The sequence below is a fragment of the Apiotrichum porosum genome, assembly GCF_003942205.1.
Source record: "Apiotrichum porosum strain DSM 27194 chromosome Unknown scaffold_5, whole genome shotgun sequence".
Taxonomy (NCBI): Eukaryota; Fungi; Basidiomycota; class Tremellomycetes; order Trichosporonales; family Trichosporonaceae; genus Apiotrichum; species Apiotrichum porosum.
In genome coordinates this window covers 757,259-778,254 of record NW_021167112.1, presented here as the reverse complement: position 1 = coordinate 778,254, position 20,996 = coordinate 757,259, and the positions used below count along the sequence as shown (strand labels likewise).

At 58.7% G+C, this 20,996-nt stretch overlaps 6 protein-coding genes and 1 non-coding gene across 7 annotated transcripts; 4 read left to right on the top strand and 3 right to left on the bottom strand.

Annotated features, from left to right (window-relative positions):
- Positions 1-3,621: 3,621 nt before the first annotated feature.
- Positions 3,622-7,049, top strand: EHS24_007564 (uncharacterized protein; the record flags this gene model as incomplete). The annotated part of the gene is made up of 2 exons (XM_028622920.1): positions 3,622-6,337; positions 6,388-7,049. 2 exons carry the CDS (start codon positions 3,622-3,624, stop codon positions 7,047-7,049), a joined length of 3,378 nt encoding a protein of 1,125 aa, XP_028476813.1.
- An 827-nt stretch (positions 7,050-7,876) lies between these two features.
- Positions 7,877-7,964, bottom strand: EHS24_007563. The gene has a single exon. It is a non-coding gene; the product is annotated as a tRNA-Lys (tRNA).
- A 182-nt stretch (positions 7,965-8,146) lies between these two features.
- EHS24_007562 (uncharacterized protein) lies at positions 8,147-11,586 on the bottom strand (the record flags this gene model as incomplete). Its single annotated transcript, XM_028622919.1, has 2 exons — positions 8,147-10,963; positions 11,002-11,586. The coding sequence occupies 2 exons, from the start codon at positions 11,584-11,586 to the stop codon at positions 8,147-8,149; spliced, it is 3,402 nt and encodes a 1,133-aa protein (XP_028476812.1).
- Positions 11,587-13,072: 1,486 nt separating this feature from the next.
- Positions 13,073-13,630, top strand: EHS24_007561 (uncharacterized protein; the record flags this gene model as incomplete). The annotated part of the gene is made up of 1 exon (XM_028622918.1): positions 13,073-13,630. One exon carries the CDS (start codon positions 13,073-13,075, stop codon positions 13,628-13,630), a length of 558 nt encoding a protein of 185 aa, XP_028476811.1.
- Positions 13,631-15,447: 1,817 nt separating this feature from the next.
- CYP3 (Peptidyl-prolyl cis-trans isomerase H) lies at positions 15,448-16,464 on the top strand (the record flags this gene model as incomplete). The annotated part of the gene is made up of 7 exons (XM_028622917.1): positions 15,448-15,541; positions 15,609-15,633; positions 15,676-15,717; positions 15,769-15,813; positions 15,868-15,922; positions 16,033-16,155; positions 16,306-16,464. 7 exons carry the CDS (start codon positions 15,448-15,450, stop codon positions 16,462-16,464), a joined length of 543 nt encoding a protein of 180 aa, XP_028476810.1.
- Positions 16,465-16,624: 160 nt separating this feature from the next.
- Positions 16,625-19,018, bottom strand: MAD1 (coiled-coil domain-containing protein mad1; the record flags this gene model as incomplete). Its single annotated transcript, XM_028622916.1, has 7 exons — positions 16,625-16,660; positions 16,701-16,994; positions 17,040-17,904; positions 17,942-18,128; positions 18,169-18,496; positions 18,593-18,819; positions 18,877-19,018. The coding sequence occupies 7 exons, from the start codon at positions 19,016-19,018 to the stop codon at positions 16,625-16,627; spliced, it is 2,079 nt and encodes a 692-aa protein (XP_028476809.1).
- Positions 19,019-19,229: 211 nt separating this feature from the next.
- On the top strand, positions 19,230-20,445 carry DYS1 (Deoxyhypusine synthase; the record flags this gene model as incomplete). The annotated part of the gene is made up of 5 exons (XM_028622915.1): positions 19,230-19,415; positions 19,454-19,876; positions 19,920-20,132; positions 20,183-20,227; positions 20,263-20,445. The coding sequence occupies 5 exons, from the start codon at positions 19,230-19,232 to the stop codon at positions 20,443-20,445; spliced, it is 1,050 nt and encodes a 349-aa protein (XP_028476808.1).
- Between the last annotated feature and the right edge of the window lie 551 nt (positions 20,446-20,996).

The following is a 20,996-nucleotide window of genomic DNA, read 5'->3' as shown; positions in this document are numbered from 1 at the left end:
GATTATACACATGTTTAGTGCCGGAAGGAACAACATCTGTGGAGACCGATATATAAAGAGTCCTTGAGGCACTCTGATGTCAGCTTCAGACAAACACATGCTGCGTATCTCCTCCGCGGTCAGTCCTCCGCGGTCAATCAACACTTCTTGAGCACTGATGGACTCTCAAACGACATGGTCGCCATTGCCGTATCGCTAAACGCAATGAAAGTTTTGATGGTGGGCATAGAACCTTTTTTTGCCGGGGTATTGCCAACGTTTCTGCCTTGACCTGTGCCGCGTCTCGTGCGGCAAAACAGTTCATGCAAGGGTACAATACATACATACACGGGACTGCATCAGACACGAACGTGGCCTCTCTGACATCTGAACTCCCTGCAGAAGACTGGAGGAAACGAAAAGAATACAACCGACTGGTTTACGAGTCAACAAGGTTTGCGGCCGACGGTGCCTCGACGAAGCGAAGGAAATGGGCCAGGACCTCACATTATAGAAACGTCTGCGCTGCAGACTCGGAAATAGGAACCATTGGCCTTCTGTCAGCCCACTGCTCTACTCACTCATGTCCAGTACACATGTACGGCATCGGAGGCGTTGTATGAACTCCAGTTGGTTAAGCCAACGAGGGGAGGCGCGGGGATAAAGGCGTACCCATGTTCCCATAATGTTCCGCCGCCAGGTGTTCAGGTCAGAGCTGGGAACAGGTTAACGGCATCGCTTGGCCAACAAAGTGTACGCGCCCGAGGCACGAGTGACTTTCGACTTGACGTGGCGCGCGGATGCGCGTGTAGCCAGACATGGAACACGGAGCAACGACGAACGGCGGTACTAGACATGCGATGAGAGCTGGCAAGCAGCCACATTCGGCCGCCACGCCGCCCCAGAATATATATGGACGCCAAAGCCAGCGGGTGACTGCGACCCAGATCTCGACCGATGTGAAGCCTGCCCGCTACCAGAGATTGATGGAGTAAGTGGGCATCGTGGATTGTCACACGATCTCGTTATCATGCAGGACGGCAAAGCGTGCGTGCGTTGCCGACGTGCGTCGGTGAAGTGCGTCAACGCAGGGCGTGATGTCCATGCCAGGTCCTCTACCCATGTCAGCGTGATCGTGCTCCGTTACGATGTCGGAATTGGAGCGCACATTTGCACATGATGCATGGTGGAGAGGAGAGTCCTCTTGTCCGTCTGCCTTGTTGCCACGTCTTTGCCTGACGAGTTGCTGCCCCGTGTCAAGAAAGCTTAGTGTATCTTCCCATCTGGCGCGACGATCACGCCAAGCTGCAACGATATCATGATATCAGACACACTGCAACCGGCCGGTGACGGTCAGCGGTTCTGCAATCGAAAGATACCAGACACGGTAGTCGCAACTGCCGTACATGCATACACGCAATGGCTTTGCCGTGCCCTGTATCCTGACCATTGACCCCATACTTTAAATGACCCAATGGAATGGGCTCGCTTTTGCATGCACTGGTGCAGCAATTTATCCCCGGCGCGTCGTGTCCCCCTTTTTACACCCAACGCAACAACTACACTGATACCGATTTGGTGCCTCGACGCGTCCCGGGGTGAGTCACGGGAAGGGCAGCCCCACCCCGACAAAACGCGGGCCAGGAGGTGGACGGCGGAGTCGGGGCGGACTGTGCGGGGCGGAGTGTGAGGCGGCGAGAGTCGTTCATGGCCCTGGGCGGTCTGTTGGAGAAGAGGTGGTGCGCCAGTCCCATGGTCGTCGATAGCCCTTCACCTTCAGGCGGCCACAGGAATGGCTCCATGCAAAACACAAGTAGATGGCGGACGGGGGCCGCGTCTGTGCACCTACTGTCGGCCACGGACCCGTTCCTTTGACAAGTGGGGACGTGGAGGTGGCACAGGGACGTAAGATGGTGAGTGGCAGGTAGCCGAGACATCAACCTTCGCGATCGCCTGTAATGCCACTGTACCACTGTGGCTCCAATTCCACGGCACACTATGTATTGTGTTGAATGTACGCTAGTGTGGCACTTTGGTAAACACTACTGCTGTTGAAGGTGGACTTCGATTGCTTGTGGACTGCGACGACCTCATGGACCCTACTGTACGCACATGTCCTCTCTCAGTGCCCGTTTATGTCGGAGTACCAGCTGTCGGAGGCAGAGCGTGGGAGTGAAACTGTCCTTGTACGCTGGAATCGACAAACAGTGGAGTGAGTGAATGCGCACTCCTCTCGGGTAAAGACACTCTTTCCTGCGTATGTATGTGCATGTGTGGGTAAGGCCTGGGTCCTGTGTGCTGTCTCCCGGCTATCAAGGTAAGCAGCAGCGCAGCAGCTGGCAGGAAAATGTGGTGGGGCCAACCCATGCGGTCCTCAAGTTTGTGCCCAGGTGCACACCTGGCCTCATTTCCACAGGTATGTCAGCTTCTGCGTACCGTTCCTATGCTGCCTCTCTTTTGCGAGGGTTTGCCTGTGGTGCTGCGATCGTGCACTCGTTCATTGGATCATTGGGTCCTCGCGCAGCGCTGAGTGTTCTGACGTTCTGACGATCTGTTCTCACATTGACCAGGAGCCACGCTGGCACGCGCGTCCTGGCCTCTCCCCTCTTGGAGTTTCAGCTGTTTCGGGAACGCGTCGAGCGCGCGCAACTGGGTCGTTATCTGTGCGACGCGTTACTTTGTGAGAAGGGGTTAAACCCCCATGATACAACATAGATGAGAAAAGAGCGGCAGCCGTGACATGCATATACCAGTGAACTGTGGGCAGGCCAGTTGCACGGTGTCGTTGTGAATGTGTGGATATATGAGCGAGAGAGGATGCAAACACACTATGGAGGTGTCGAGTGGGCTGATGGCCCCTGACTGTGTGTTTCGATGCCACGTGGTGTCACCCTGGGTGCTCGCTGGCGGACGATCCGTCGCGACCACAGCCTAGCGTGGGCGGGCGGGCGGGGGGGGGGGTTGTGCCAACTCATTCCCTCCTCTCGCCCATTCATCTCAATATCTCGCTTTGCACCCTCTCTCTCCGCCATCACCTCCCCCCCCCCATCCTCCTCCTCCATCCTCCCCCTTCTCCTCCTGCTTCTCCACTTCACCATCCACGACCCACGGGCGGCTGTACTTTTACATCCAGTCTCATAATCCACGCCGCACATTCACCTACCACACCTCTTCATACCCACATTTCCACCCGGCCGCTCCCCCCCCCTGGCCCCCAGATACTCGCCCCCTTCCCCGCGCTCCGATTTTCCCACCCCGCTACCTCTACACTTCGAGCCTTCCTCGCTGGGAAGACGCAAAACACATCACAGAGCACCGTTGTTCCACTCTGTTGTCTAGTCACCTTCAAGTGGTCCATCCGGTTCGCGACAACGCGACAGAGACCCCCGGACCTTTTGCGCGCAGCAAGACGCACGAGGCTCGGCCGTGTCAACAACGGCACGAGCACGAGCACTCGCAAGTCAGTCCCCTTCTTTCTTCCAACACCCGTCTGCGCATCTCGCCCTCGTGTCTATAGGCCTCTGCGTACGTACCCCAGTCCAAAAGCAACACACCTTGTGTTGGGAGTTTTTATGACCAGACTACCGCTCTGCATTGTCGATGCTGACCTGGTAAACAGGCTGACAGGCTGCTCGCACGACCATGTCTTTGCAGGCAACTCCCGGCGGCACCGTCGTCACCCCAATTATCAACACGCCTGGAGGCTCGAATGGCTCTCCCAGCGGCCAAGTGGGCTTGTTCGGGTCGAGTGCGCCCACTGGAGCGCTCGGCGTCGCAAAGGCCATGTCACCATTCACCTCACCCATGCAGCCCAGTCCAGGTTCGCCCAGGCATCACCCGTCTGGCAGCATGGATGTCGAATCTCTGATTCGTTCACATGGTGGCGACGTGCGGCGGACACTAGACGCAATCGTGAACGACCGCAACAGCCTACAAGCACAGAACACGCAACTGTGGAAGTTGATTGAGAAACAACGTGCACAGTGTGCGCATCTCGCAGCTGACAACGACCGGCTGCGCGCCGACCGCGAGCGCGCAAATGGCCGGCTAGTGTCGGCAGGGCTGGAACCAGTCACCGCACCCAATCGACGGGTACCCCATAGTGCCAGTGCTATGGCTCTGGGCTCGGGGTCACACGAGTCTGGGCGCCGACTGAACGTCGACGGCGATGACAAGGCGTCGACCGGGTCCGCAGCTGCCGCCATCCCGAATCGTTCGGCGTCAGAAACGTCGACTCCAGGCGAGCCTATCTCCAGCAACCCACCTTCAGGAATGCCGCCATCCAGCGCCAGTGAGAACAGTGGTCTTGTTGCGCATGCGCAGACAACACTGCTGCCGTCACTGATGCCCGAGAAGAGGTTACGTCACGAGAGTCGAATGACGTTTCCCCCCGAGGTCGCGTCCTTTATGGCATTGGCCGACCAGAAGGACCAGCAGCTCAGCAACTCCTTCATTCCAGAGAACGCGGTTGTGGGCTCAGACGTCCCAACTGGTTACACAACTTCTCCAGGCGAGAGCGCGCGCGCATCGCCAATCGCTGAGCTGTCCGAGGAGCTCACGAGCACCTCGCCACGACCATCTCAAGATACTGTTACGTCCCGTCCACCCATGTCGCCCGCCACCGACGCACGACCATCGATTGAATCCACGACCCTCATCACTCCTCCCGCAGCCCAGCAGATTCCCGACCACATGGTCCTCACCCCAGCGCTCCTTCCGCATGCCCGGCTCTCCATCCCCCACTCGTCCGTTTACCCCAACCAAAGCGGGCGCGACGTGCTCTGCTTTATCGTCCAAGTGCAGGTCCGTCCACCGAACTCGACCCAACCACTACAGTGGACCGTCGGCAAGACCTTTTCAGCCTTTATGGAACTCGACCAGCGCACACAGGAACGGTCTGGCAAGAACCGAAAAGACTGGAAACGTATGGTCGCGCCATTGCCGGAGGGCAAGGCTTGGAAGGACTTTGCGCCCAGCAAGATTGATCAGCGCAAGGTCGCATTGGAGCACTACCTGGAGTCGCTCCTCGTCGCGCCCGTGAGCGACAAGTCGGATCTCTGCAACTTCTTGTCCACCGACGTGGTGCAGACCAAGTTGAACCAGCAACGCAAGGAAGGTTACCTTACCAAGAAGGGCAAAAACTTTGGCGGTTGGAAAACGCGCTACTTCATCCTGGACGGCCCTGTCATGAAGTATTACGAGTCTCGTGGTGGCACTTATTTGGGTACGATTACCATCACCGGCGCTCAAATCGGGCGCCAGAACCGCGCTCCCGACTCGAGTGACGAGCGCAACTTCCGCCATGCTTTCCTTATCATCGAGGCATCGTCCAGAAGGGACCAGAACCGTCACGTCCTGTGCGCCGGCAGCGACATGGAGCGCGACAGCTGGATCGAGATGCTCGTTCGTCAGGTCGAGCCTGAGCCCCCGGCACCCGCACCCGTACCCGCACCCGCACCTGCACCCGCACCGGTTGTGCAATCCCCGCCGCCTCAAAACGCTAGCGGCCCACCTAACGCCATGTCCGCTCAACTAGGCCACCAACGCCGACGGAGTGCGATCCGCAAGTCGAGCAAGGACGTCGTCGTCACTTCGGCTAAGCCCATGTCTCAGATGCCAGACGCCAACGCAAAGTTCATCTCGGGCGCACCGCTGCCGAGCGTCATCAACCTCATGGAGTCGCAGCGCAGCCTCCACACAACTGCTGGCCAGACGCCCAGCCGAGAGCCCTCTTCCAGTAGCGCTGGAGGTCCAGGCCATCCCCTGACTACTGTTACGAGTGGTTCGGGCATGAACAGTGCCGACATTAAAAGCCAATTGTCCAGCCCCATCGACGGACCGACCCCTAAACCTACCAAACGCCAGAGTGCCATGCCCGTTCGACAGTCGTTCTCCCCAGCCTACCTCTCCAAGCTATCCAACGACGGCATCAGCTCAGTGCCAGGATACCCTGTGGACCGTGACCGCGACCGCAAGGCCAAGTCGGGTCGCTTCTGGGGCTTCGGCAAGGCGCCACCCGAGAAGGGCGCAGCCACTCGACCCGTCTTTGGGATCCCGCTTCCAGACTCGCTTGCCATTGCCTCTGTCGCTGGCCTCCCAGCCATTGTCTTCCGGTGTATCGAATACCTCGAATCCAAGCAGGCCGACCAAGAAGAGGGTATCTACCGCCTCAGTGGCAGTAGTGCAGTCATCAAGGGCCTCAAGGAAAGGTTCAACCACGAGGGCGATGTCAACCTTCTCCAGATGGACGAACGCTGGGACCCACATGCCATCGCCGGTCTCCTCAAGACGTACCTGCGCGAACTTCCTACTAGTCTCCTTACTAGGGAGCTGCACATCCGATTCCTTGCTGTCATTGGTGAGTTGAGGTCTCCCTTCCCTCTCCATCCACCTCCGCTAACGCTTCAGACCTTGTCGATTCGTCGGCCCGCGTTGCCGAGCTGTCGCGCCTTGTCGCAGAGCTCCCGCCAGCCAATTACACCCTCTTACGCGCGTTCACCGCACACCTAATCCTGATTGTGCGCAACTCGTCCGTTAACAAGATGACGCTGCGAAACATTGGTATCGTCTTCTCGCCCACTCTTGGTATTCCCGCCGGGATCTTTTACGAGCTCGTCAGCCGCTTCGGCGCCATCTTCGACGACGAAGGTGTCGACGAGCTCCCGCTTGATGAGATTACGGCTACGCCCGCGGCTGGTCTCCAGGTGCCAGGCGAGGTTGCCTCACCAGGCGGCGCTGGAAGCCCGGACGACGCGACCTCGGCAGCACGGAACAAGCGCAACTCGATGCTTTACCATGCCGGCGGTGCCGACACCATGTTAGGTCTCGCTGGACGAGCGCTTGAGCCCTCCAACGAAGACTCGACCTCGGAGCTGAGCTTGGACGACATTGAGAGCGAGCACATGAGCCAGAGCGCCCAGTCGAGCGATAACCTGTCCCTCGCCCCTTCGGCTACAGCGTCAACCTCGGCGGCGAGCGGTCAGCAGCAGCGATATGGCTCCGCAGGACACCATGACGATGTCGAGGCACTCATGAGCAATAACGGCAACCACGCGGGCGAACGATCATGATTACCTCCCTTACGCAATACGCAATTCATGACCACACGTACCACCACCACGCCACTATGACCACCATACCACCACACAACCATTCACACCGGAGATGCGCGATTCCCAGAATCGTGCAATCTAGGAGCTTACATATATAAAGGGAACACTTGCAGACATGTCATACTCTATTTTGTCACGCTTACAGCACCCGCTGGGAGTGGACGCTGGGAGGGCATGGGACAGGCGGCGGGGAGCACATGGGACGACGGGATTCCGTCTACATGAGTGGGTGTCACGCAGGCACGCAGTCCGGCACACATGGGCACATGGGTGGCACTTTGCGCCGAAAGAACACGGGCCTGTGTGGCCTATGGCTATGGCCTCATCCCCCACGTTGCCATAAGCATATCTGCATCAACAGTGGCTTGCATCTGGACCATCGGCGGCTGTTCTGCGCCGCCGCCACCTCAGATCCTGGAGATCTGGCCTCCCTCCCCCTTGTTCCTCTTCGTTCCCACCTCCCCTGCCAGGGTCAGGTGGCCCATGGTGGGCACGGTGCACACGGTGCACACAGTGCGGTACGACTGACTTCCCGAAGCGTACCAGGTCGCTGGATCGCTGTGCATACCTGCAAGTGAGCGGGAGTGTGCAGCCGTGCGCGGTGATCCGTGCGCCAGCACACAGGCGGCCCGTTTTTCTTTCTTTTCTTTTTCGGCTGTGGCACTTCCGACTCTCGGCGAGAGACCGCGCGTCGTCGTTCCACCCTGTCAACCAACCTCTTGTCGACTCTTTTCGACATCCGGGGGGACCAAAAGAGACGAACAGCACCTTGGGGATGCTGCTGTAGCCTAGTATGGGGCTCGAACCCATGACATTTTGATATCCTAACAATGGAGTAAGAGTCAAACTATCTACCGACTGATATAACCAGGCCTCGGTGTTGGTAACAGCCCTGTGTGAAGGGGCCCTGCTGGTGCGAGAGATGTCGAGCCTGAGCTCTTCACGGCCCGCGGCCTGCATGACAATCCACGCGTTCGGTGCATTCACGCCTCAACTAAGCAGCAGGCCACACTTGGGATACAAATTGCTATTTTATTGCTAATTTTTTTTTCAACTCACAGGAACACGTCCGTCTTGTACCTGTTCTGCGCAAGTTTCTCGTACACCTTTTGCGGGTCATTTCCAGCCTCCTGGCACTTCTTCGTCTGGCCAATGATGTCGACCAGAGTCTTGCGGAGGTCGGCACCGAGCTTGGCGCCAGAGCCGCACGTGTAAAACTGGGCGCCGGCGTGGAACAGGTCCTCCACTTGCTTGCGTTCCTCCCACACGCGGTGCTGGACATATTTCGCTCCAGGAACAATGGTCGTGTTTGTGCCGGCAAAGCTGGTTGGTTGGGCCGTGGAGCGCGAGAAGACGGGCCGCAGGTCGAGCACGCCGTCCTTGACCCACTTGCACAGTTCGGCGCGGTAGACCATGTCGTCTTCGGTGCGGCAGCCGTAGTACAGGACCATGGGGCCAATCTTGCGCCCGGCCTCCTTCTGCAGCGCACGCTCCATGACAAAACCGCGGAAGGGGGCAATGCCCGATCCCGCCGTGAACATGACCACGGGCGTGGCGAGGTCGGTCGGCAGGTGGAATTCGGCACTGGCCTTGACGGCGCATAAAAGTTTGTCGCCGGGTTTGAGGAAGGCAATGTAGTTGCTGGCCACGCCGGCGGGGTAGTAGGTCTTGCCGTCGGCACTGGGGACCGTGTGGACCGTAAACGTGAGACTGACCGTGTCGTAGCTGTCGAGGGGAGTAGAAGAGATGGAGTACTGCCTGATTTTCATCTTTGGGAGGTTGGCGAGGAAGAAGTCCAGTGGCGCCGCGCACGACTTGTACTTCTCCAGAATGTCGACGAGGGAGAGACGCGCCTTTGTGACTTTTTCAACATAGTCGTCCTCGAGAGCCTTGATTGCCTCACGCTCCTTCAAGTCGGTGCACATGTTCGCCAACTTGGGAAGGAGTGTCTTGGAAGCTGGCTGGCCGAGCTCAACGTACTCGCTGAGCAGGTCCGAGACATTGATGGGCGTATCGTTCGGCAGGAACGATCCGGGGAGGGAGAGGACAATGTTGTCGTCCTTTTGGATACCAAAGTGCTTGACAACACGTTCGACTGCCTGAACTGGGTTCTTGGGGAGAACAGCGAGGTAGTCACCAGCGTGGTACGTCTGGTCCTCGGGGAGCTTGATGGTGATACTGTTCATCTGCGGGTGATCGGCACTGACGTTGACAAGGACATCCTGTGACGAGACAGTGCCGACACTGTCAATACCAGCCGCTACACGCTGGGCAGCGGCGTTGGCCGAGCGGGGCACAATGCGGACGGGGAGACTGGGCTTGCCACCGGCACCAGTGTCGGCAGCGGGGACCGCTGCTGCCGTCGCAGTGGCCGAAGCACCACTCGAGTCACCGCCGAGCTTGGCCCAGAGATCGGTCTGGTACTCCTCAAAGTCTCCGACGATGTCGCCTCCGGCATCCGCCTTGTGGAGTGGCAGGAGGCGCTCGCCGCCGAGCTCCTCAAGTCGCTCATCGATGTACGTCGGGACCTTGTGGAACGTGGTGGCCCAATCGTGGTGACCGGCTCCCATGACGGAGAACTTGACACCCTTCATGGTGTCCTTGCTGTCGGCACGGAGCGAAGCATAGAACATGCGTGCGTTGTCGGTCGGCAGACCCTCGTAGCTTGCTGTACAGATGACAACAGGGCCGTCGGTCGGCAGCTTGCCTGTGCCGGCAACAGTGTCAAGGTCACCGAGGGTAACGTCAAATCCACGGCGGGAGCCGTCACGAGCAATATCGTGGGCAAGGCCTTCACACGAACCCGAGTTGGACCCGAAGAGAACATACAGCTTGCTGCCACCCGCTTTGGCAGTGCCGGCAGCAACAGGCGTCTTCTTGGATTCGTCCTCGCCAGCAGCGGTGGCGGTGCCGCCGGCAATGAGCTCGGAGAGGAGGCTCTGGTGACGGTCCTTGCGTGGGCGAGCGACAATGAAGAAGTCCTTGGGCTTGATGGTGAGAGTTTGCTTGATGCCCAGGTCATAGCTTGGGTTGGCCATCTCGAGGTCAAAGCGGTTGACAATGAGAGCGATGGCGAGCACAGCCTCCTGCATGGCGAAGCCACGACCGATGCAGCCACGTGCACCGTTGCCGAATGGCTTCCAGGCATTCTTGGGGATGGGAGCCTCGAGGAAGCGCTCGGGACGGAAGTCATTGACGTCCTCGCCCCATGCTTCTGGATCGCGCTGAAGTTCGTGGAGGAGTACAGTGACTCCCTGGCCATGGGGGATCTCGTAGCCGCCAGGCAGGATCTCACCCTCCTTGCTCTTCGGCGTGACCGTGAACGCGGGGGCGGTCGGCTGGAGGCGCAGAGTCTCCTTGCAGATAGCGTCAATGTAAACGAGACTCGCTGAGTTCATGTGGTTGAGGTTCCCGCCGGCCTCGGCGAGAACCTTGTCTGCCTCCTCACGGGCCTTGATGAGCACACGAGGGTTCTTGAGGAGATAGTAGGTCGCGAAACTGAGCAAACCAGAGGTCGTCTCGTGGCCGGCGATGAGGAATGTAACCATCTGGTTGCGGATATTCTCGTCCGACAGCTTCTCTCCCGTCTTGGGGTCCTTGTCGAGAAGCATGTTGTTGAGTAGGTCATGCGCGTCCGGATCCGGGTCACGCTTGCGAGCAGCCACAATCTCGTCGCACTGCCGATGAAGCTCCTTGATGTTCTCTTGGTATTTGAGCTCGCTGTTAAACATCAAGGCTTGGATGAGACCAGGGCGGTGGCCGCGGTTGCCAGACTCGAGGAGAAGGTCGACCATGATGTTGATAAACGGGTGCATCTTCTCGGTGTGGTACGAGTTGAAGCGGTAGCGGAACGCACACCAGCCGATCGTGTCCTGGGTGTCAGTTGCAAATCGAACCTTGCAGGACTCACAAAGGTAAGGCGGGTGTATTGGTCGGCGGCCTCGAACGGCTGTCCGGCGTGGTGCTCCCAGAAGAGCAGCATTTGCGAGATGATTTCCATCATCATGGGTTGCATCTTCTTAATAGCCAGGGGCCCAAACGCTGGGACAAGGATACGGTGCGCAAGGTCCCAGTTGTGCTCCCCCGTGTACGCCGTGAACAGACCGTCGCCGGCAAAGGACCGAACTTGGACAAGGGCAGAACTCAGCATCTTCTCAAACTTGTTTTCATCGCATAACTGGTTGACGATGACGCGGGAAGAGGCGAAGCAGACGAGCTTGATCAGGCGCAGCTGAAAGATTGGGCCATAGAGGTGGGCGAGGCGGCGCAGAGACTGGATCGCCTCCTGTCGATCGATATCGAGTAGGTTACCGACCAGCAGGCGCTCAGGCGGTTGTGGGATCGCGGTGCGAGTGCCATCGTCCACCCACTCTGGGGGGTCACCCCGACCCGTGGCGGCCGCTGGGGTCGGAGCAACCGGAGCGTCATGGGCGACTGGACACGTCGCCGCCGAAGCAGGGTTGGCAGGACACTTGTCAGGAGGTGGATGCGCCATTGTGGAGCTGGATGTGTGTGATGTTGTAGAGAGACGAGACATGAACGTGGGCCGTACGGGCTAAATATATGTAGTGGCCGTGTAGTGGTTGACGGGTGCCCAGATCGCAGTGACGTCAATTGGATCACCGGGGGCCGGGAGGCCACGAAGCCTGCCAGTAAGCGAACCCGCATTTTGAAAGGACTCGTCCTGGCAGCAGTCTCGGACGCGCGGCGACCGAGGGACGGTGCATGAGACCGTGTCCGAAACCATATGCTACCAGCCAGCAAGTGACCTATCTGCTGCAATTTGTTGTTGGAGGCGCCTCAACGCCCAGCGCTGGGCGTTTCGCGGCGTCCATCACCGCCAGTCAAGTCTCGTCCATTCACTGACCACTGATCACTGTCCGCCTCTGCATGCTTGGCCATGGCTTTTCACTGTCTTGCAATAAAGTGCACACAAGGATCGGGCATGCATGCTCCACTGCGCCCCAAGCCAAAAGCCCGCCACGACTATACATGCCCGCGTCGACTGAGACGGCGATGGACCCACATGCCACAGCCTCTTGTCGTTGTCCGGAAGGGTCGGCATCCTCGCCGGTATTGGCGGGGCTTTTTTGCCGCGTAATCAGCCGGAGTTAATGCTGCGGATCTGGCACAGATTGGTGGCGTACTGCTGTAGACGAACGGGTACCACACGCTGTAACTCTCGGGTTTCGCTCTTCCCCTCCCCCCACCTCTTGCGGCCCTGGCCTCTTGGTGGAAAATAAGGCAGCTCTCGTCCCCGACGAGGAATGAGGCAGAGAGCGGTCCCGCAGTTGACCTGAGTACAGTGGCGTTTCGACAAGAGCTCTTCCACTATATGCCCAACACCTGCCTTCACATCTGGCAGGCAAGAACCTGTAGATGGATGGTACGCTCGCTGCCATTAAAACGATTAATCCCAGATGGGAAGGTAGATGATAATCCGACGCAATACCACGCTGTGGGAGGGGGGGGGGGGGGATTGTTCGGAACCAAGAGAGATAAAGATGAGCCTGCACCTTCAATGTTGACGTGGAAAATGGCTGTCTGTGATCGGTTGGCCTGATTTTACACACGAGCAGCTGTGCATCTGGCTGCCTGCAGCGTGGCCATGGAAGGATGCTGTGTTGGCGGTGCAGCAAGGAAGGGGCACTGCGGCGCGTGGGCGCACACACCTCGATAGCATGGAACTCGTGTCCGGCAGCGAGTGGGTGTTCGCCAATGCCATGAGTGAATGTATACAGCGGCATACCATTTATGCACAATGCAGTCGCCTGGACTATACTCCAACTGGCCGGCTCGCTGCTGCCGCATAAACGTGGATGAGGGTTCCAACGGTCAACGGGGGGCCACAGGAGCGATCGCCAGCCACCAGCGAGCGCCAGCCACTGGATGTTTGGTTCCTCGCTGATCTCCAACCACCTTCCTTTGTCACCTGTCCAATCGAGTCCTCAATTACCCATCCACCGTTCGCATCCACCAAAATGCCTCCTGCGCGCCCTGGCAAGCCGCCCGCAAGGCTAACCGAAGTGTCCAACAAGACGGTCGGTCGCCACACCGTCAAGACTCTCACCTCCTGGCTTGAGTCCAAGGAACTCAGCGTCGAGGGTTCCAAGACGGCTCTGGTGCACCGTGTGGTCCAGAACCGCACGTGTATCCCCGACCACCTCCTCCCTCTTCCTTCGCCGATGGACCTCCTCCAAGTCTCCGTGGAGAACGTCAAGGCCGATGTCAAGGCTCTCCAGGCCGACCTTGCCATCAAGGACGAGGAGATGAAGGAGCTCAAGGCTGCCAACGAGCGCCTTCAACAGCAAGTCACTGCACTCAAGTCGCAGGAGGCCGATGGTGCCGCGGGCCACCGCGCCGTCGCCTCGTCCTCCGAGGCAAACAAAACCGTCGACGAGGAGGCGACCGACCCGATGGGAGTCGCCAAGTGTGGCTTTTGCGGACGTACGGGTCACGTCTCCCGCATGTGCCGCGAGCACATCCGCAAGCCGATGGCGGCTTACGACAACAACCTCGGCATCGCGCCAGCTTGTTGACCGTGTGGTCAGGAATGATATTTGTGTCCCGTCCGACAGGCGTCCACTTGAGTCGCCTCTCGACAAGCCCCGTGACGCTGTTTCGTCGTTGAATGCCGAGCTTAGGACCCTCAAGAACGATGTCCACAAGCACAGGAACCTCGCCGACGCGCGCGTCGACGCGCTCGCGCAGCACAACACCCTCGCCGACGCGCGCGTCGACGCGCTCGAGCAGCACAACACCCTCGCTGACGCGCGCGTCGACGCGCTCGCGCAGCACAAGACCAAGGCGCCTGGGGCGGACCCGTCCGTCCCCCGCGCCTTTCCCGCTCGTCGCGTGGGGAGCGGTACGGTGGCCACAAAGGAAGCCGCGGCCGTGTGTGGTGAATGTGGCCAGAGCGGCCATCTCACCCGCATGTGCCGCGGTATCTCTGGCCAGGGCACCACCAGCCGCAGCACCGCCGCATCGAAGCCCATCCCCCGGTTCCCGCTCTACCGTTCGGAGTGAGGTACGTGTGGTCCCCATTCAATGCTCCCTTCTCTCCTCAGTCTCGGTCTTCTCCAGTGCTGACAGACATCAGAATTAGTACATCCTCGTAACGACCATCGCCCTGCGAGCGTCCCCTCTCTTCAAGTTCCCTCCCCCGGGCCCGGAAGATCCCTCAAGTGCCCACGGCATTGCTCATGAAGGTTGTATCAAGGCCGAATTGATCAAGTTGGTGCTCTCAAACGAGCAATGCATCCCGGTAGGGCTTCGTCCGCCGCCATCGGATGTCGATCAGCTGAAGGACAACTTGACCACCCTCAAGGCCGAATTTGCCACCCTCAAGGAGGAGGTGGGTGCCCGCGCCCGGCTCTGGTGCCCCTCCCAGCACTCCCCCGTGGTGGCCTGTGCCAAAAGGTCGGTCACGTGACCCACCAGTGCCGTGCTCGCAGCACGCGCACGCCCACCGCCTCAGCGCCTCCATGCCCCTGCGTCACACGTTCCTCTAGCCTCTAGGTGAGTGTAACCCCGATCATCCCTCTACCGCTTCCTCCTGAGGCGATATCCCTTGTGCAGTGTTTTACATACGAGACAACCTCGTGCTGACCTACATTATGCCAGTTCCTCAAGTTTCCGCTATTCGCGAACAACCCTCAGGACCTTCGACCAGTTCGGCGCGCCAGTGCGCCAGTGCAGAATGCTGCCTCGGTGTTTTTGTAATTTGTTTTTTCTTTTCCGTACGCACGGCGTGAGTGGTACGATGCATGTATGGAGAACCTGGTTTAGCGAGGCATTAAAGAGCGAGTCAAGTTGTGTCTTCCCCCCTTCCTTTTCTTCTCTTCTACCCTTATCCTTCCCATCCACGCACACACGCATCCACACTCATTCGACCACTCCTCCAATCCCCCTCTCCACTGTCACTCTTTTCTCACAGCAGAATCCACCGCCACCACTACGGCCCTGCCTCTCCTACGACTACCAGGCCCACGACCGCCTCGAAGGCTGCCGAAGAGGAGCGTATGCTTGAACATCTGCAGGCTGCATGCACTCTGTGCGAGCGTGTGGCCAAGTTTGAGATGCATATGGAGTCGTGACAGTCAACGAACGCGTCGCAGGCACAACGGCTTGGAAGAACACTCCAACAGTACCCCCAGGCGCTGCCCAGTTGTTTAATAAAACAAAGCGAGGGTCCCTTTAGTTCCGTTCTATTAGAAGATATTTGCTTCCGCCTTAATTGACGCGACCGTCATTTGACCTCCACCTTTGCTTGCCGCACATGAACGCTCGCCGTCAAAACACGGCTCAACTGATCTCTTACCTCTCCTCCTCCTCCTCATCCGACTAGACTCCCGTAATGGCTTCCCTCGACGCACCAGCGGGTGTCACCCGTCCCATTGTCTTTTTTGACGTCACTATCGGAGACACTCCTGCCGGCAGGATTAAGATGGGTGAGTCTAGCGAGCGGGCCTCAACTTCTACTCATCCCGTTATGGGCACACAACTGACATTGCACAGAGCTGTTTAGTGACATCACGCCCAAGTGAGCTTCGGCCTTGTGGTTCTCGATAAAGCTAACATGCAGGACTGCTGAAAACTTCCGTCAGCTGTGTACTGGCGAGCACCGGTGCGTTGCTCCCTCCTCTATATCGGGTTGAACTTGACTGACCGCACGTAGCGTGAACAGCACCCCGCAAGGTTACAAGAAGTCAACCTTCCACCGGTAAGCTGCCTCACTCGACTGCGTGTCTTCATAAGCTGACTGCTAGTGTGTGAGTATTCTTCTCTTTGTCTGTCTGGCCCCTCCAACCCGAGTCAAGCGATGGGCCGTGGTGAGCATGGACGACGTCCACTCTACCTTCACCCATTCAACTTGTTTGCCCTTCGGACGACACCTATGCGCATCACCACCGCAATGTAGCTGACCAGCAGGATCCCCCAGTTCATGGTCCAGGGTGGCGACTTCCTGCGTCACGATGGTACCGGCACCTTCTCCATCTACGGCGCCAACTTCGAGGACGAGAACTTCACCGTCAAGCACACTGGCCCGGGCCTGTTGTCTATGGTACGTGCTGCTTCCCGACGGCTTAGCGAACATGGCCACTCCTCGGTTTGCATCTGCCCCTATCCTTGACCGCCTGCATCTGCCCCTTTCTCCCTCCCCCTGCCCTGTGCCCATTGTCCGATCACCAGCCTGTGCTGATACACTTCCCAGGCCAACTCTGGTCCCAACACCAACGGTTGCCAGTTCTTCATCACCACTGCTCCTGCGACCTTCCTCGACGGCAAGCACTGCGTGTTTGGCCGCGTCATCGACGGTCTCCTCACGGTGCGCAAGATTGAGAACGTCCCGACCGGTGCCAACAACAGGTGAGCTCGACCAACCCGTCAGCGAAGCTCACACCCAGGCCAAAGCTCAGCGTGCGCATATCGGAGTGCGGTGAGATGTAGTGATATGCATGTAGTCGTTACAGGAACCTCGTCTTTGCTGCCTCCTCCTAAACTTCTTTCCATCCAGCAAGGTCTGGCACTGATCAGTCGAGGCCCACATATCCCGCCGCACGTCCCATCTGATCGTCAGCTGTGTCACTCGTCAGATAGTTGACTCACTGTCGTCTTCTCAAACAGCTCGCTTGTCACCTGTGCCAGGAATCCAGGGATACTCTGGCGTTCCGATACCCAGAAATCGCGTGCCTCCTCAAGCGAGCGCGCCATGCCGCCGCTCATGTGCATGGTACCGAAATGGCCCTCGCTCGAGGTAAACTTGAGCGTGAGGCCCATCTTGCCCTTGGGAGCGTACATGCTCGTGAGACGGATATCCGCGCCATTCTCGTCGAAGCGGATACGCCAGCCGAGAAGTGAGTAGACGGCCTCGAGGAATTCGCGCGACTTGGCACCAAAGATCTAACAGCGTCAGCTTGGTACAGAGGTACAGAGGTTCCAGCTTACCTCCTTGAGCCGCCGCAGACGCTTCTCGTGGGCAATTTCCAGCTCCTCCTTCTCCTTGGCCACCTTGTCGTAGCTCTCGCGAGGGACGAGGCCGCGTCCGGCTGCCGAGGCGTCGGGCACCTCGCGGTCAAGATCCGCGAGACGTGCTAAGAGTGCCTGGTTCTCCTCTCTCAGCTCGTCGAGCTGTGCCGTGCGCACTGCGTGGATCTTGGCAGCGGGGTTACCGCGCAGCTCCAGACAACGCTCGCGCTCGGGGTTAAACTCGCCAGACGCCAGGCGCTGCATGAGCTCGGACACCTCGGCATCCAGCGAGTTATTGGCGGCTGTGAGGGCGTCGATTGTACCCTGGTGCATGACGAGCTCCTGCTCGAGTGCCCGAGTCCGCTCCTGTGCCGCAGCCAGTTCGTCCGCCTTGACGAGACCTGCTCCGCGAGTAACTCGGTCTTCGACGTCGCGTGAGTCGCGAGAAAGGCCTTCAATCTCGGCACGGTATGTCTCGAGAAGCGACTCGAGCCTTTGGACGTGTGCAGCGTCACCGCCACCGCTGCTGCCGCCGCCAGTGGAACGCGTGGCATCGAGTTCTTGCCTGACGAGCCTTTCGCGCGACTCGGCACTCTTCCTTCCCTCCTTGGCCCAACGCAGCTCGCGCTCGGCCTCTTCAAGGCGGCGCTTAAGCTCGACCATGGCACTTGCGCTCTCCTTTGAGACTTTTGTGATGCGGGCATGCAGCTCGTCGTTTGCACGATTGGCGGTGGACAGTTCCGAGGTAGTCTCATCGTGTAGTGTGGAAAGGGCTTGCAGGCGCGACTGCAGTGTGGCAGCATCCTCGGTAGTGCCGCCGGCAGGGAATGTCTGGGTAAGAGAGCTGTATGGGTTAGCTGAATTCCGATCTGCTCACCCACTCGACCTCATCACGCGCGCGTCGCAGCTCGACGTTGAGCTCTTTGATCTCGTCCTTCAGCATGCGCTCATTGTCCTTGGCCACTCGGTTCTTGGCATCCGCCTCCTGCTTCCACTTGCGGAGCTCAAAGAGCTCGGATTGTAGTACCTCGTTGGTAGTTTGCAGGGTAACGAGATTCTGGGATTGACCTGGGAGTTTAGCACCACGCATGAGCCCGTCGTAACTCACGTTGCAGCTCGGCGCGAACCACAGAGTCCCGCTTGCGCTCGGCAGCCTCGTCGTCCCTCTCTTGTGCGCCTTCCTCGGCCTTGCGCTTCTGTTCCTCGAGCTCAATCGCAAGCGCCTGTGCACGACGGTGCCAGCCTTTGAGACTGTCGCGCTCGCTCTCAACCTCGGTCAACCGGCTCTCGAGGAGGGCGACCTCGCGCTTGGATTCATCCTTGATGGTGCGGTACTGAGAGGCGAGGGAGGTGTACTGTCCCTTCAGGTCGGTGAGAACAGAGCGCTGCTGTTCAAACATGCCTCGTGTGTCCTTGAGCTTCCTCAAGAGTTCGTTCTGCCATTAGCACGTGTAGGTTGTCAACCGGACAGGGCGTTCAATCCCACGCCCCGCCCCACAAATTGCCGTCTACCAGCAGCTATCATAACTCACTCGCTCCGACCTCCATGCTTCCTCGTTGTGCTTGGCCCTCTCCTTTTCCCTCTCCTCATCGGCGAGGAGGACATGGCGAGTGTTGGTGAGCTCGTCGACCTGGTGCTGCAGTGTCTCGACATCTCCGTCACGGGCGGCCACCTCGCGCTCGAGCTCGGCAACCCTACGCTCAAGAGTAGAGGTACGCGCCTGTGATGAATGCAAAGCTCTTCTCGTCAATGAGGCATCTGTACACAATCAGCTGTGATCTCAAGGCAAGCCAGAGCCTCCAGTCGATCACCCACCTTCCAATCCAGCTTCGCCAGCCGCGCGCTTGCCGAGTGTAGAGCTGAGGGGCGTCCTTGCCAGTGTCGATCGACCGAGCGGAGTTCTTGACGCTGTTGGGAGACGAGATATGCCCGGTGAGGGCCTGTCCTGCCTGTCCATTGCGGGGTGTATGTGATTGTTGTTGTTGAAAGTCACTTCAGTGTTGAATGAGGGGCAATATCAGGCCGTGAGAGTGACGGAATTACTTACGTAACACCACGTGGAGGAGCATCCGCCAGTCACCGGGTTGAGCCGAAGGAACGAGCGATTTCAAGATTTCAAGAAATCAGAACAGCAATGAAAGCATCTCTTACCTCATCACCCAACTACAATGTCCACCTCGACGGCCCACGCCAGTGTCCTCACCCCCTCCGAGGAGATCCCCGCCAATGCGGTCCACGTCAAGGGCCCCGACTTTGAGAAGCCCGTCGACCTGACCGATCTCCTGAAGTCATACGAGACCATCGGCTTCCAGGCCACTGGTATGGCCCGTGCTATCCAGATTGTGGAAGAGATGGTGAGTCAACCTTGCCGCGACAAATCTAACTCCTTTAGCGCAAGCAGCGTGAGAACACCGAGGAGCCCCTCACCCTCTTCCTTGGCTACACCTCGAACCTCATCTCGTCCGGCCTCCGCGAGATCATCCTCTTCCTTGCCAAGAACAAGCTCATCGACGCCCTTGTGACCACCGCTGGCGGTGTCGAGGAGGACTTTGTCAAGTGCCTTGGCTCCACCATTCTTGGCGAGTTCCACCTCGACGGTGCCGGTCTCCGCAAGAAGGGTCTCAACCGTATCGGCAACCTCCTGGTTCCCAACTCGAACTACTGTTCGTTTGAGGACTGGGTCATGCCCATCCTTGACGAGATGGTCAAGGAGCAGGAGGGTCCCGAGAAGGAGCACTGGACTCCTAGCAAGGTTATCAACCGTCTCGGCAAGGAGATCAACAACGAGGAGAGCGTCTACTACTGGTGTTGGAAGGTGAGCTGTCCTTTACCCGTGTTAGTGTTTAGCTGACCCTCAGAACGACATTCCCGTGTTCTGCCCCGCCCTTACCGACGGCTCGCTCGGCGACATGATGTACTTCCACTCGTACAAGGCGGACCCGGCTCTCAACGTTGACATTGTCGGCGACATCCGCCGTCTCAACGACATGAGCGTCAAGGCCAAGCAGGCTGGTATGATTGTCCTCGGTGGTGGTGTGTGCAAGCACCAGATCGCCAACGCCATGCTTTTCGTGAGTCTGAGCTCCCGATTCGTTTGATAAGCTCGCTGACCAGAAAACAGCGCAACGGTGCCGACTACGCTGTCTACATCAACACCGGCCAGGAGGTGAGTCTTGCCCTGAGGAACTGTTCTGACGTCAGTACGATGGTTCGGACTCTGGCGCTCGTCCTGACGAGGCCGTCTCGTGGGGCAAGATTCGTGCCAACGCACAGAGCGTCAAGGTGTACGCGGACGCGACACTCGTCTTCCCGCTCGTCGTTGCCGCCACCTTCGGTAAAGCCCACTGGGCCAAGCAGGCCGAGCAGGACAAGACCCAGGCTTGATCTGGGCCGACATCTAGACGTATACCTTGCACTACTGCTATACCACTTTCATGTATCCTTTGCATTTCCAGCTGCACTTCTGGAGATCGGAATGGGTTGTTGTATGGCGTGCGCAGCGCCACCCAACATCCGGGCTCCCCAGCAAAGTGCACGGCGAGCGGAAGCAAAATGGATCGACTGGACGCGCGCACTGCGAGAGCCCTGACTGTTTGAATCGCTGTCGGTGATGCCGAGAACAGCAGGTGCGATAGCGTCCAGCGTGGCCCATGTAGCGTCCAGCAGCGAGCGAGTATTCCATAGCATGCATCCATGTCAACGACCTGCACCAGACTGCACGTCGCCGCTGTACCCGCGAGCCTGCCACCATCGGTGCGAACCGCCACCCGAAGCCAAGCGGCTAGATCGTTCAGACGTGTTCCCTTGTCATCTCTGCCGTTCGTCTTGCATCCACCCATTACACATATCCTCCGTTGTTCTCAGCGTCTTCTTGGCATTCTGTGTCCACACGCCTCCCTCGGCACCACCCCCCATCGCCCAGGTCTGGCACCCTC